Here is a 15,999-nt window from a genome sequence, read left to right as displayed (position 1 = left end):
TTATACCCCATTGAAGTCACTCCCCCCCTAACCCCGCCTTCCTCAGGCTCCACACCCAAAACGTCAAGGTGTTTCCCAACCCGGAGTTGGCAACCCTACTTGTTGTAAAGTAGCATATCGAAACTAGTCTACTGCTGGGTATCACTCTTTGGTATGAATGTCAGATTTTTTGCTAAAAATATTGACTAGGTTGCAAATGGGAATTACAAAAGAGTCCTGAGTTGACACTGGCTACAAAACCATGGTATAAGGCAGATAACATTGGAGGGGGCACATTTTCTTCTCATCATGCATTGAAAGTATAAAATCAGCCTCCTCTGGAAGGTGCTCCGAAATTCTTGCTGGTGGGTTGATGCACCAAAGATGGCTGCCCAAATTTCCAAATGGTTTCATCATTCTCCTGGGGCTTTTGTTGCCTCTTTTTCAGTCTTTGAGTGAATTGTAGGCTCTCAATGTCCGGTTATTGATAAAATCAGTCTTTTTAAAGCCAGCCTTTCAAACGAAAACAAAATATATTAATTTATAGTGAAGAATGCTGTAAATAAAATAACGGAGCTTAATTTATAGAGAGACAGAAATGCTAAGCTGAGTTTGAAAGCATTGTGGTCTGTTATCAGGTATATATAAGCTTGCAGTCCCCGTCCTACTCAGAAATGCAAGATGGACTCCCCCCCGCCTTGTGACTGCAGAACACAGGGAGATGAAGCTTCACTCCTCCACCAGACCATGTAGTTTTCACATCCTCAGACAGCTTTGTGGACCTGCTCCTGGTTCCAATGCAAAAATCACATTACTTATGTGGCTACATGTAATTTTTGCAGCAGAGTCAATCGCCAATTCAATGGCTGGCAACTCCTGGGAGATGGAAGGAGGAGGGAGGAACATCGGTGGTGGTGGTGTTTGGTGCAACGTGATATAACGTCCGGTGAAAACCAGAAGTGACATCACCTGGCTCTAGGAATCGTCAGAAATTCTATGGTAACACCATAAAGTTTCTGGCAACTCCTAGAACGAGGTGATGTTACTTCTGGATGCCACAGTGGGAGACCCTAGGCAGCTTGAGGACGGAAAACAGCAAGAGGAGGAAGGGTGAAGCTGCTTCTCCCCAAGTACCAAGGCTGTGAGTAGAAAAGGGGGAAATGTGGATCTGGGAGGCACAGAACTCTCATTGCAAAGTCCTTGTGTCATCCACCAACAAACATGAGGATTTTGTAATATACAGTGTGGCCTACACTGGGACAGTCGGTACTTTATGCTTGAGTTCCATGACTGGTAATTGAGAGGTGTTATTTGTCCCTACAGGGGCATTTGCATTTGGGTGTCACTTGGGAGCGGGCAGCCTGTATTGAATCTGCGGTTCAGGAGAAGGGCATTTTAACTCTTCCCCCCTTGAACCTTTTTCCTATGATAAAGAATGCTTTAAGTTTTGATTAAAAAAGAAGGCAAATTCCCGTATTGTGCATTACCCCCTCTAGAATAGATAATAACATCCTGGGGAAGGGGCATTTTAAAGGTAATTACAAAGAGGGAGGGAGAGTTAAACCTCTGACTTCTCCAATGCTGCAGCCCTAATCTATATGAGCCCTACAGTTGTTTTTCTGGGTGGAGAAACCATGTTGGGAATCCCAATCATGTAATTAAAAGATCACATGCAGTTTGGGCTATAATCTTAACTATAAGGAATGAGTGGCATCCTTAATAGGATGTTAATTTGTAAACCCCCTAAGCTGTGTTAAAATCGATTTTGGATCCTGTGAGGATGCAATTAATTGCAAAAATGTATATGTAAACAAATAACTGTCAAAACAGCGGCTGGCTGACAAAGGTAGAAGCTGCAATGTTTAAGAGAATCATTCTAAACCCATCTTTGCTTTGTCAGTTGCTCATTTGCAATATATGCATAATTGGAAAGTGCTCATTAATTTGAATACATTCTTTAGCAACGACCTCTAATGTTGTTATTGAAAATGACAGCATTTCAATAACTTCACTTGGAAAGGGAATCATTCTCTTTTTTACTTCTGCCAGCCTAGAAATTTAAGTAATGTGCAAATATACTGGGCTTTGTTTGCTGGATTTCATTTAATAAGGTAAAGGAGAGAGATTTCCCCAAGAGCATTCCATCGGTTGTTTCACAAAGAAAAAGACGAAAACAGAATCGTGTTTGCCATTTTAAAAATGGACTCCTCCGTTATATGGGCTCCTTAGTAGAGTTTATTTACAGAGATTTCTCATTGCAGGGTCTGAAGCATCTGCTTGTTTCTATGAATGCACATGGAGAAAAAGTACAACTATGGACATTAGAAATTCATGGCATACAGTTGTAGTGCAGCTCCAGTGCTGAGTGGTGGGGACAAACAGGAAGTGTTAGGCTGGTGGAACTTATATATCCACAGCTGAATATCCCACCTTGCTGTTCACGAGACACAGAAAGGTGACAACGGCAGCAGCTGGTCAGTCAAAACTCTCAAAGCCCAACAAGTGGTTTAATGGCGGTACTTACACACACTAGGAAAAAATACTCAGATCGTAAAGAGGTGGACGACTAGGGAATTAGTTTTAAAACTGGTCCCCAGCCCCTCAAATTCTGAAGCTTCATGGGAGGACCATCTCCTCCCATATTGTCCAGCCTGCCAGTTTTCTCTTCTCAAGCTCAACTTCCTTTGCCCCCGCCTGCAGAAGTTAATAGTGATCAGAGATGGCCTTTCTACGGTGGCGCCTCACCTCTGAAATGTCCTCCTTCCTTGGGGCTCACCTGATACCACCTTGCTGTCCTTTAGACACCAGGCCAAAACATTTCTTGTTACCCAGGATTTTTAATTAAGGGGTTCCATCTTTTTTTTTTTTTTTTTTGCTGTTTTATGGTCTGCTTCTATCATTTTAGACGGCTCAGTGTTTGTATTATGGTATTTTTATGCTGAGCTTTTTATTGGCTTGGCTTGTTTTTATTGTTTAGTTTAGTTTTTGTATTTGTTATGAGCTGGAGCAGGTCTCTGGAGAGGTCTCGTATTATATACGTTTCCTCAATAAATGTATAGATATGAGATAGTTACGTCATGGGGTGGGAATTTATGATATTACACTGAATAGCGGTACTAATTCTAGAACTTCCACACAACACTAGGAATAGTAAAATGTAATGTGTTTATTTGTGGTTTTGAAGAAATGGAATATTCTGAAGTTATCACTTGAGAACTTCAGCGGAGGGGGCAGGATTGTGACAAGATGGGTGCCAGCTTGTAACATCCAGGCTGTGTATTTTTCTTCCTCCCCTGCTGCAGGTATTTAAAGCCATGTTGTTGCCAGGGGTGTGAGCCAGGGGTCAAAGGACTCATGGCCCTTGGCTTTTGCCCCTTGGCTGGCGGCTGGCGGCCTTGGTCTTGATAGACTAATCAGCCCAGAATGTGTTGTGTACACTTTGTGTTAGGTTTGTTTTTCTACTGCATTTTATTGAACTTTGTTTAAACTATTTTGGGAAAAGCTAGCTAAAATACATTCAAACAACAAGAATCTGCTAGCTTACCTTTTTGTAGGCACCGTGGAGATCAACGTGAGACCATAAAGAATACAAGAGGATGGAAGCAGCTCTACCGGCTTTGCTGTGGATAATAATATTACAATCATCATTACCATCAAGTGGTTCAAACAGGGTTGCCAACCTATTAGGAAATTCAAGGAGATTTGGGGGTGGTGCCTGGGGAGAGTGGAGTTTGGGGAGGGATATAATGCCCCTGGGCATATGATGCCATAGTCCTCCCTCTAAAACTACCATTTTCTCCAGGGGAAATGATTGTTGTAGTTTGGAGATCAGTTATAATTCCAGGAGAACACTAGGCCCCACCTTGAAGTTGAAGCCAAACAACAGCAGTACAAAACCAATACCACGTATATGCAAAAAGTGAACGTTGTTGCAAGTGAGAAGGTATAACAATTACATACAAACAATATACATGACACAAAATAGAAGTCTGGGATCCTAATACGAGAGCCCCAAGAATTATAGTCCAAGTCTAGCATACAGAATAAAGACCAATTATCAACATGTAGATCTAGTTCACATGTTCGTGTGAGAGATTTTTGTACTGCTGTTGTTTGGCTTCAACTCTCTTTGGCAGCAGGCTAACTTGTTTTTTTGCCTGCCCACCTGGAAGTTGGCAACTCTAGGTTCAAACATTAGTTGCTGTACAATACTAAGTTAAAAAGAACAAATTCCACTCACAGGTTTGTAATTTAAATGGACATGGCCTTTAGGAAATAAGGGACATAAAAGAAAGGGTAATGGAAGTGAAATGGCAGAGATAGGATTGCCAGCTCCGGGTTGGGAAACACCTGGAGATTTCTGGGGCAGAGCCAAAGGAAGCTGGGGTTTGGGGAGGGGAGGGACTTCAATGCCATAGAGTCCAATTGCCAAAGCGGCCATTTTCTCCAGGGGAATTGATCTCTATTGGCCGAAGATCAGTTGTAATAGCAGGAGATCTCCAGCTAGTACCTGAAGGTTGGCATCCCTAGGCAGAGATAACAGACAAAAGAGATATTTTCAGTGGGGCAGAGAGAGTTTCAAAGAGAGACAGCAAAAGAGAAAGATTGGAAGCAAGAAACAGAAGAGGTAACAGGAGGTTGAGTCAGGAGGAAATATCAGCAGAGTGGAGATGACAAGAAATCCAAAAGAAAAAGAGAAAAAATAAGGCAGATAGGAAGGAGCCTAGCAGGTTGACAAATAAATGGTGCCATCCTAACCCTAAGCAGACTTGCCCCCTTCCAAGTTCATTGAAATCAACAGACTTTGAAGGGTATAAGTGAAGTCTGCTTATGATGGCACCTCAAAAAGTAGTAACTGAAGCTGAGTGAAATAAGGCCCCAGAAGTCAATGAAGGGAGTGCAACCAAGGAGAAACGTGGGCAAAATAATTTGGGTAAATGTAGGCAAAATAATTTGGGTAAAACAACCACCACCACCTAGCAGCTACATTGAGAACGGAGGAGAGAAAGTGGCAAGGCAGAGCAAAGAGAATCACCACAGTGAAGTGGGAGAAAAAGAACATCTTTGCAATAGAGGTTAATGATAAACAAACAAGATAATCATTCTTAGCAATATAGACAAAAATAAAAGAAGAGACCCTAGAATGGGGAACTCCAGGTCCAAGGTAGGAAAAAAGATGAACGACTGTTAATAGATACGGGGAAAGAATGCTGAGAAAGATAAGCATGAAGCAAAATAAATAAATAACCCCCAAACCATTAAAACACATGACAAAGAGATAACAGAATGAGGAATGGTACCAAAAGTTGCAGATAAGTAAAAGAAAATAATATTGACCATGTTATTTAGCAAGTATGAGGTTACTGAAAATGCAAGAAAGCAGATTCAGTGGAATTTCAAGAATGAAAACAAGACTGAAAGGAATCCAACTATGAATCAGTGGACTTGCTCAGCAATCCTAAGAGAGTTGCACTTTTCTGAATCCATTGCTGTCAATGTGCTTAGAAGGGTGTAACTTTGCTTAGCATTGCAGTCTTATAGAATTTTTAAGTATAGTATAAACATTTTAAATAAATAAGAGAATTGTTAAAAACATGTACTAGAAAAGGAAGATAAGAAAAGCAAGACATTTTAATAAAGTGTTTGGAAGTGGATCCAGCATACAATTCTTTTTGAAAAAGAGAAACAGGGAGCAAGGTAGTCAAACTGACAAAGCTGAGGGAGAGCAAGAAGGCAATTAAAAGTAAAAATGTAAGGAGTTGGCAGAGAAGCATGAATGGTACAAAGTTTATCCACAAAGAACTGACCATCAGTGTGAGAAGAAAGAAGGAAGGCATGATCAAGAAAGAGTGGAAATGTGAATTAAAAGTGGAGTACTAGTGCAGAAGGAAGAAGTAGAGTTGGTTTTTATATGCCAACTTTCTCTACCACTTAAGGGGAATCATACCGGCTCATTCCCCTTCCCCTCCCCACAACATTCCCCTTCCCCTCCCCTGTGAGGTAGGTGGGGCTAAGAGAGCTGTGACTAGCCCAAGATCACCCAGTTGGCCTTATGGTAGGAGTAGCGAACCAACCCAGTTTACCAGATTAGTGTCTGCTGCTCATGGGGGAATGGAGGAGTGGGGAATCAAACCCGGTTCTCCAGATTAGAGTCCACCCCCCCCAAACCACTGCTCTTAACCGCTTAACAGAAGAAGAACAAACAAAAACTAATGAAAAAAAATCTAATATATGCAAGACCAGAAAAAGTGCAGAACACATACAATGCATGCCTAGGAGCATGAAAACAGGAGCATGGATAGTGAAGGAAAAGTGTTAACCAGGGCTGAGGAGAGGAAGGCCAACAAGCATGCAGAAGAAGTGGAGCAAAACATTTGAATGCTGCTGATAACGTAGCAGAAAGCAAAGTGGTAGCAGAGCTCATATGTTGGAATGGTGTCTTATTCCCTTCCCACCATTTCTATACACAGAAAAGCAGAATGCCTTGAAGTACCCTCCTTGTTGTTTAACTTTCTTTGCGGAAGGATTTTTTGCTTTTAGTACTGAGGAGCAGCGTGTCATTTGGACTCCCACCTGCAATCTGGATACAGACCAGATACAAGTTTACCAGCACAGTGGGAGTTACGATGCGAGCAGTTCTTCCAGCGAACTAGGAGAGATTCAGGTACAGCCTGCCACCACATGATTGTAAACAGCAACAGGAGTATGTAAACAGCAACAGGAATATATTGGCACAGATTAGATTCATGTGTACTTTTCAGTATCTGGAAAGCCCACTCTTAAAACCTCTCATTAAACTGAATTATATGTGACTTCTGTCCTAAGCAAGTAATCACTTAAAATATGGCACGTCAACTACAATTGCACTGTAAAGTCATGGAACATGGTACTGTATTTCCTCAGCATTGCAGGGATCCTATTCTAGTACAAATGTGTAGGATGCCTGCTTGCCTGTTTTTTTTTTTTTTTTTAGGGAGGTAATGTCAAAGTGGCTCACCTCTCACTTGTGCTGATGTTCATAACCTTTGAGATGCCATCATCGGAGTTCAGGAGAAGCCGAGCATTCTGGGAGCTGTTCTGAGTTAGGTTGTATAACGCATAGCAGGCCGAAGCGGTGGTCTCACTGGCAATGTCAGAATGTGAGACAAAATCTGGAAGTATGGCGACCAAATCGGACAAGACTCCCCTTGCTAGAAGATGAATGGGAAATGTCCTTATTCTAGCAATTACATTTGCAGCTCCCTGCCTCTATGTGTGTGTGTGTGTGTTAAGTGCTGTCAAGTCGTTTCGGACTCATGGCGACCCCATGGATCAATGTCCTCCAAAGTGTCCTAGCCTTGCTCAGATCTTGCAAATTGAGGGCTGTGGATTACTTTATAGAGTCAATCCATCTCTTGTTGGGTCTTGTTGGCCCTGCCTCTATACTAGTCAGCATTTATAGAAAATGTCTGACTTGCAAAGACCTTGACGATTTTTAGTGCATTCATATTTGTAGCAACCCAATAAGGTATGTTGCTATTATTTCCATTGCAGAGATTGGCAACAGAGTTTGAAAGATATGCTCAAGATCACATTACCCAATGTTACACGTGGAATGGTTGACCTCTCAGCTCCACATCCAACATTTTAACATCTGGTTTTGTCCCTTAAGGAGCACTTACAATTGCATGTTCATTATGCTATGACAGAAAGAGGAAGTGCTCGCTTTCAACATGTAGTCCTATCCTGATGCTCAAGTAATTTTGTATGGTGGAGGACAAAGATCATGTTGGCATACCACACCACCATTGCACGGGGTGTGTTGTAGAAAACATTTGCACAAAGGTCTAAACTGGTAGAGCTCAATGAATGCAAAGCTGATGTGTGCATTCGCCTTGCTTTTGTGGGGTATACATCTCATGGACTAAGTCTAAACACACTGGGCTTTCCATGGCATGATAGATCTCCACTAGAAGGCATTTCCATTGGTGGAATGGGACTTCTTTGCTTCCCCACCACCTGCAGTCTGAAATGATCCCCGAAATGGTGTTACTGGGGGACAGGGGATCTACATGCACAGCATGAAGGGCTAGTCAGAGGTCTGCAGCAGAAGAGGGAAACTGAGGAAAAATAGTGCCCCTCTGTGCTTCTAGAGCAAAGTTACTATGAGATTCAAGTCTATGTGTAGTCCTCTGAGTAAATGGCAGATGACAAACGAACGCCAAGTGATGACACAGGCATGAAAGGGGGGCAGAGGGAAGAGTGTGTCATATCAGTACATTCCCGACACCCTCTATGTGAAGGATTTGAATACCAACACAGAATGAGCGGGGAAAAAAACATCACAGATCAAGCATCTCTCAAAGAGCTTTCATATCACTTCACGCCATTTCAAATGCGAAATGATAAAAGGGATGTAATCCACAGTGGAAGGTTGTTTATTGAAGAAAATATTAGAAGTTCAAGGGCATTTATTCCAACTAAAAATTCTTGCATTTGGCACTTGATATACTATAGCACGCTCTTAACATCCCCTGACAGAACTCTTTGCCAGCTGTTGCGTATTTACCTATCTCATTCCGTAGCGAGGTGTTACGAGACAAATTCCTGATCAGGGAGACCGCTGTTTTCCTGACGCTTGGATTGCTCACATGAAGCATGCTTTGAATACTTGGGAGGCCGTTGGCCTTCTGAACAATGATTTGGGCTACCGCAAATGGCATCTGTCACACAACACAAATAACTGTCAGGCTTTGTGAACCATCCTTTTCTCTCAGATGCATTGTTAATAATATTATTGTCCTTCAAAGATCATTATTAAGACTGTTGAGGCATAAATATTAATAACTCCCTCCCCAAATCTTTTCTCTCCCCAGCAGCATACTTTTATTATTAATTCATTTCTTTAGGCTACTTTTAACCCACTTTTCTCCGCTCAATAGCGGACTCAAAACAGCTTGCGATATTACCTTCACCCTCACCCCCCACAAAAAAATATATCTAAACCCAAGTATGCACCCAAGATTGCAAGTTTCTTGGATCAACAGTGGATAAGGCTGGATCTGTAGATTCTTTTTCACAAAGTAGTTTGAAGAATATTCCTTTGGAATTAGAAGCTATGAAGCAGGAACACGTTAAAGTCTCTCATTATGGTTTCTGATGTCCTACAGAAATGGTGCTACTTACTGGTCCGTTGCCTGCTGTGAGATTTTGGAGCGCTCCCAATGATGCTTCCCAGGTAAAGTTCCTTGTGCTTTTTGCTATTAAGGACAGATATATCCTTATCAGTGTGGAGTGCCAGAGTTTTTCAATGCCAAGGGGGTTGCTTTTTTCCTCTGGCAATGGCAGGTCCTGCTGGTTCTAAACACAAAAGCAGATTAAACTATGAGGATGGAAGTATTTACAGGGTGTCTTTTTTACTTCAAACCAAAGGGCTGCACAGGGGGCCAAAAATACACCTCAGGCATAGCAGCAGCTGCAAGTGGGGCAAGAGTGGTAGCCACACTCTCCATTCCCATGTCACTTGATGAGGCCACTGCCCCACCCTCTGCTCTCCTCTTCTTCCTCTGTCACACCTATACAAAAACACAGGCAAAATGGCAATTGTGCTGGGTCACCCTATTGCCCTGAAACTCACTTTCCCTACAAAGCCATGCTGTAATGTTAGGATTGCCAGGCTGTGAATGGCGACCAGCAGGAGTCCACAGGGATGGGACATGGGGGGCACCATCAGTGATGACAGTCCTCTCTAGGAATTGACAGAAAACCTATGGTAAAACCATAGTTTCCAGCGATTCCCAGAAAGGCCTGACATCACTTCCAGTTCTTCCTGGAAGTGACATCATGCCTATGAATTCCCAGAAACTCTATGGTTTTACTATAGAGTTTCCAGAAAATCCTAGACAGGACTGATGTCTCTTCAGGACCTTCCCTAGAAGTGATGTCACACTGTTGGGCAGCTCCTACTGGCTGATGCAGTGCAGGCGGGCAATGGCTGCTGCTGGTGGGAGATCTCCCAGAGAGTATATGGCAACCCTATGGAATATTACAGGATGGTGAGGGGAAAAATCCCTTTAAAGGGCTATAAGTGTGGGACAGAAGGTCCAGGGCTAGCAAGCTGTCCCATGCCATTTTAAAAGCATAGCTTTATACCCAAAGCCAAATGGACACTTCTCCTGCAGTCGCTGCAGATTCCCAGTTATTTTTTCCTCCAGTTTAAATGAGAAAGCCTCAGGAATTCCACAAATCATGCTTGAACTGAGCATGGTGCCATGTCGACATTCCCCTTTAATACAGGTGCTTCCTGCCTTCCGTGAAGGGAAAAAGTCCCCATTTAGAAGCAGGCCTAGACCATCACTGTCTGCAATACAACAAAAGTTAACAAATTTATTGGGGCATAAGGTATCCCGAGCCAGAGACCACTTCATCAGCTGGCAGACAGGTTTATACCTAAAACTACAAACAGCAGAAAGGGGGAGGAATTCGTTACTCAGGGAGGTCAGTAGGACCAGTTTCCCAGGACAAGGTCCATAACAGCACATTGCAGGGTGAAGATAAAAACAAAATCCGGTCAGAAGAGTAAACATTCCACTGGGAGTGGATGAGGACTGCTCCCAACTGTTGATGAATTGGCAAAGTAAGATGGATCTGAACCGTGCAGATAAACCTAACTGTCTCCAATGATGGCCAGCCCAGCTTAAAGCACAGACCCCCATATCAGATTGAATTGCTGGCTGTAAATCCCTGAGGAAACGTCAGAGACATCTACTTCTCTTCAACAGTTAAGAACAAACTAACACATGTTCACACTTTTTATTTCCCTTTGTCTGCAAGCCCTTTGTAATATGTAGACATTTCTATATTGCTCACTCTATATTGTTTTGGGTTGGATAGATCAGTACGTGACAAGAAACAACTAATAGATTTCAAACATTTTATCCCTTTTCCTCTTCTTCACCAGGAGCACAAACAGTTGGGGACAGGTAGGGCCTGGTATAATGCCAGCCGTGGGGCCATGGCATCTCCAGTAAAAACAAGGAAGTGACGTAGGGTAGCTCTAGGAATCACTGGAAGTACTATGGTAAAACCATAGAGTATCAGCTGTAGGAATTCTAGAGCAATCAGCTCTAGGAATCACCCTCAGGCAGCACCCCTTGCTGAGCAGCCACTGAGGTGTTACGAGGCAAGTTCCTGAGCAGGGGAGTTACAGTTTTCCCTCATTGGGACTTCCTCACTTTTTAAAGGCCATTTTCATTCTGGCCGATAATCTGAACTCCGATAATCTTTCACACAGCACTTTGAGGCTTACTGAGGTCACCATGCCTTAGAGCTTTCCTGTGGCCTATTTGGGCCTCAGCCCTTGCCCTTGTTCTCCCTCATTAGCCCTTCCAGCACCTATCTGCCCATCACTGTGTATAACCATTTATTCTTCAGATTCAATTACGTCTGGCATTAGCAGCTCCTGAGTCAATGTAGTCCCACACCCATGGGACTTCCCCCCACCAAAAAAAAAACAAAAAAAACCCTTATCCTGTCACCTTTCCACACCACATTCTACCAATTACAAAGTTTTAAATTAATATGAATTTAAGGAGGCTTCTGCTTCCATGTGTGACTAGCACAGAATCACTGTCTCAGAAGGGACCGGAAAAAAAGTCACCTAGATTAATCTCCCTGACAAAACAAGAGAACTGTTCACCACTACCCCAGGTCCCACTCATTCCTGAAAGCTGCACTGAAGAATCATTGGTTTGCTATGCACTGATAAGTACTATTACCTGCTTTGCTTTCCTGCTCCTTGATCCAAAACATCCAATGCTATTGTTGTTGGGGGAAGTGTCTCTTCTTGGTGTATAGATATTTTGGGTATAACTGCTTGGGAGCTCAGACTCTAATTGGTAGGAGAGATTATGAAGAATGCACGCACAATTCTCTGTGGCCTTAAAGAATGAACAAACATGAAGGGTTATGCAAATAATCAGAGGAGACAAGACATGCACTTCTGTTTCAGTCACTGAGCTCTTTGGCCTTGGTTTAGAGCCATTGGTTGTTTATGGATTACAGTCTATTATCTTAATTTCCTTCTACGGGAAAGATTGTTGCCTGCCCTCATGGTCAACTCTGACCAAGCAGAGGGTACTGAAATGAAAGGTCTTGACAAGATTTTCCTCTGTAATCACAAATGCTATTTTTTCCCTAAACCCACCAGAACTGACATTTTTGGATTTGAATTTAAATTTCTGGAATTGACAGAATTTTTATCATGTTTTTATCCCACCCTTCACCACAAGAAGCTCAGGTCAATGTACATAGCTCTCCAACACTCACAACATCATAATAGCAACTCCCCCCCGCCAGAAGTCCAGAAAACTTGTTACAGCATTATTTCTTTTTAAAATCTCTTCCATATTTTCTCAGCTTGCTTTGGTGGTGGTAGAAAGTACCGTCAAGTTGCAACTGACTTATGGCGATATTTCTAAGGCAAGAGACATTAAGAGGTGGTTTATCATTGCCTGCCTCTGCATCACAACCCTGGACTTCCTTGGTGGTCTCCCATCCAAGTATGAACCAGGGCAGACCCTGCTTAGCTTCTGAGATCTTACAAGATTTGGCTAGCCTGAGCCATCCAGGTCAGGGCAGCTTGCTTTAGGTTAACAATTTATCAGGCAAGGAGGGATTTTAGCAATGTTGTCAGTTCATTAACTGAATTCATGTTGCCAACTGAAATGCACCAAACTAAGTAACATAGAAACGAATCACTGATTTCTGTAATGCACAAAAAATAAACAGAGGAAGGACCAAACAGGGAACAACTGATTAACTTTCAAACCAAACCAAAACAATCATATCTACATTAGGGTATTTTCTTCCATGAAATAAGTGGAAATGCTCAACTAAGGAATCTTACAAGGCCAATTTATTTTTGTGATAATATATAATGCAAGGTTGACGACACTTGCATTTTTCCAATGCTGAAACTGCTTTTATATAGAAAATCATGTGGAAACACAGCCTGATATGCTGATTCTCAAAATTAGGGGACTGGGGGAATTCAGCATGACATACTGCACTCAAGGAAAAAGACAAAGCCTAGGTGTGCATGGAGATATGTTCATATGGCGCCTTTCTGGATACTGGCCAGAATACTGAGGTTGTCTGTAGGAAACCTGCATTCAAACCCCATAGTTAAAAACCTAGTTTGGATGGTCATGGGCTAGCTGATATCAGCTGAACGTTTGGATACATGAAACCACATATGAAGTCAAACCTTTGTTCATTTACCCCTAGCAATGGCTCTCTAGGATACCAGTTATGGGTCCTCCTCAGCACTGCTATCTGAGATCACTTATTAAATCAAGATGCCAGAGACTGAAGAGAGGACCGTAGGTGTTCAAAATGTTGCAGGTGAAGGACTGTGTGCTGTCTCTTAACCTCAGACTTCAGAGGGGGACTATAGAGAGTCAGATAGACTGAAAGGTCAGGATACTGAAAATCCTTCCTTTCTACTGCTCTGATGCTATCCCTTTGGTGTGTGGATTGCTTTGATGTGTAGATTGCTACTTTGCTCCGGTTGACACCTTCTCTCCACACTTCTCTCTTCTCCATCTGGGAACCATGAAGGCAGGACAAGCATCCTGCATCTCTGTCCATCCTAGCTATTTAGACTAGATTAGAATCCTATCTCCACTCTGTTCTCCCAATAAACAAACTCATGTTAGTTTTGCAAAGGTAAAGAGACTCTGTGTTTAACTTCGTTGCTTAGCAGCACACCCAAACCAGATAGTACTCTGCTGCGTTATGTGCCTTGAGCACTGCTAACCTAATATCCCAACACAAAATACATGGTCCTATAACCTATGCATCCTTTTTAGGAGATACATAACAGGGTTGCTGTGTGGATAATGAAACAGGATAATTAACAACCCACTTATGAATAGCACAGTTAAGAAAGTTAAATAATCAGCGTAGCCCAGATGTGGAAGATCTACCTTGTCATCAGGCTGATGGTCTGCAGTTGTTCCTTGTATGTAATAAACCAAAGAATCAATCAGCCCATTACATTCTCTCATCTTTTTCCTTCCTTCAGGACCAGCAGAGCTCATGTTTCTGTTAAAACAATGAAAATTGATTACAGGACTATTATGCATTGCTTTCTTGTATCCAATTCTGTCTTGGGGTCTTGCCTCCGAAGCAGAGATTTTCAGAAAGTGGATGGGGCCAGTGTAAGGCATGGCGTGTTACTGGTTGCCCTCATAAAAATGAAAGGATTTTCCTCTGGGGAATCAGGAAAACTGGTAAGCATCTGGGCTTTCCTTAGTGTGTAGTCAACGCAGGGGTCACGGCTCAGTGGCAGAGCATCTGCTTGGCATGCAGAAGGTCCCAAGTTCAATCCCTGGCATCTCCAGCTAAAAGGATTGGGTAGCAGGTGATGTGAAAGTCCTCTGCCTGAGACCCTGGAGACCAACTGCCAGTCTGAGTAGACAATACTGACTTTGATTGACCAAGGGTAGGGTTGCCAGCTCCGGGTTGGGAAATACCTGGAGATTTTGAGGGTGGAGTCTGAGGAGGGTGGGGTTTGGAGAGAGGATGGACTTCAGTGCCATAGAGTCCAACTGCCAAAGTGGCCATTTTCTCCAGGGGAACTGATTTCTATTGCCTGGAGATCAGTAGTATTAGTGGGAGATCTCCAGCCACCACCTGGAGGTTGGCAACCCGAACCAAGGGTCTGATTCAATATAAGGCAGCTTCATGTGTTCATGTGTGATTCCATTAGCCCTTCTGGCTTTCCTTCCTCCCAGAGGGGAGGTATTCTGTTTGGCTCTGTCTCTTGTGGAAGCTGGTTATGGGGTGGTGCTCACCATCCCCTCTCTAAATTCCTAATGGGCCACAGGCTCAAAAAGGTTAGGGACCCCAGGATTAAATAACAGCCCAGTTTAGGGAGAATACAAGAATTAAAAATAATAATCACTGTTGTCCATTTCAAAATAGAATATCTGTTCTGATTTCACTCAAGCTATGCTTAAAATTTTAGAGACAGGCGCTTGAAGATGCATGAAATATGGAATGACAAGAGTTGCCAGTTTCTATTGCAAAGAGAAGAAATGAGTCAGGCAAGATTCCAGAAGGAATTTTGTCTTTCAGACTGAACTATACATATAAGAACATTTTTCTGACTTCATATTTTTTCTACTCTTTGAAAGGCATGCTGGAAACAGTTCTGAGCGGTCTTAGGATAGGCCCTTAGAATCTATTGGTCTTGATCACATATAAATCTGCCCAGTCACTAAGATCCTCAAAGGCCTTTTTCTGGCTATCTCTTGTAGGCATTTATTTATTATTTTCACTTGCTTTTGGTTAATTTTTATTCTTGGTCAGCAACGTTCACATCTCCTTGGCTGCAATCTAGCTTATTGTGCGGCTTGTTTTAATAAAATAATTTATGTTGGCTGATATAATTTTTTAAAACAATTACGTGAGCCTCTTTGAACAACAGTAATTTCTGAAACTGCTGGAAATAAATATAATACAATATTGATTTTAATTGATTAGAAGTTGCATGTTAGGAGGATCACACCTTGAGGTTGTTGGATGCAAGTATATAGACTTCAATTAAACATTTTTCAAATTTTCAATGTTGTTCAGCGGACCAGGAAGTGGGATTGCAGTGGAAAGAGCCTCCCTCGACCTACGTGCATTCACTGGAATGTTATGTATAGAAAACGTTCCTGATCACATTGGCACCATACATTCCCATGAACATGTACAAATCATGGGCAGAGGCTGCCCCCACAATCCCCCTCTTCCCCCATCCCGTGTTCCTTCTATTCATTTACAATATTTGAAAAGAAAGCCTTTGTTTCGCTGGAAATTAGCTTGTTAGGCCTTCGTGCCTTCACTGGTTTCAGCTTGGCTGAACAGGAGAAAATCACTCTGGTGGTGGAACCTGAACAGTGGCTGTGGGTGGAACAGTTTGCAGGCTGGATCAGGCTGCAAATCTGATGTGCACACTTGTCACCCAGGTGCACTGCATCACCCATGCAA

The 15,999-nt window shown here is 42.6% G+C and overlaps 1 protein-coding gene across 1 annotated transcript in view; it reads right to left on the bottom strand.

Moving 5' to 3' along the window:
* Positions 1 to 213: 213 nt before the first annotated feature.
* PKP2 (plakophilin 2) overlaps positions 214 to 15,999 on the bottom strand; it is a 71,011-nt gene continuing 55,225 nt past the window's right edge. Inside the window, exons 7-13 of the mRNA XM_056846582.1 lie at positions 13,947 to 14,064; positions 11,736 to 11,897; positions 9,145 to 9,318; positions 8,528 to 8,681; positions 6,977 to 7,169; positions 3,524 to 3,599; positions 214 to 492 (exon numbers count right to left, since the gene is read on the bottom strand). Of these exons, the coding sequence (XP_056702560.1) occupies positions 424 to 492; positions 3,524 to 3,599; positions 6,977 to 7,169; positions 8,528 to 8,681; positions 9,145 to 9,318; positions 11,736 to 11,897; positions 13,947 to 14,064 (946 nt within the window). The 3' untranslated portion in view covers positions 214 to 423. The remainder of the gene's footprint in view (positions 493 to 3,523; positions 3,600 to 6,976; positions 7,170 to 8,527; positions 8,682 to 9,144; positions 9,319 to 11,735; positions 11,898 to 13,946; positions 14,065 to 15,999) is intronic.

Source organism: Euleptes europaea, chromosome 3, assembly GCF_029931775.1.
Source record: "Euleptes europaea isolate rEulEur1 chromosome 3, rEulEur1.hap1, whole genome shotgun sequence".
In the NCBI taxonomy this organism is placed as follows: Eukaryota; Metazoa; Chordata; class Lepidosauria; order Squamata; family Sphaerodactylidae; genus Euleptes; species Euleptes europaea.
This window is presented reverse-complemented; position numbering and strand designations above follow the sequence as displayed.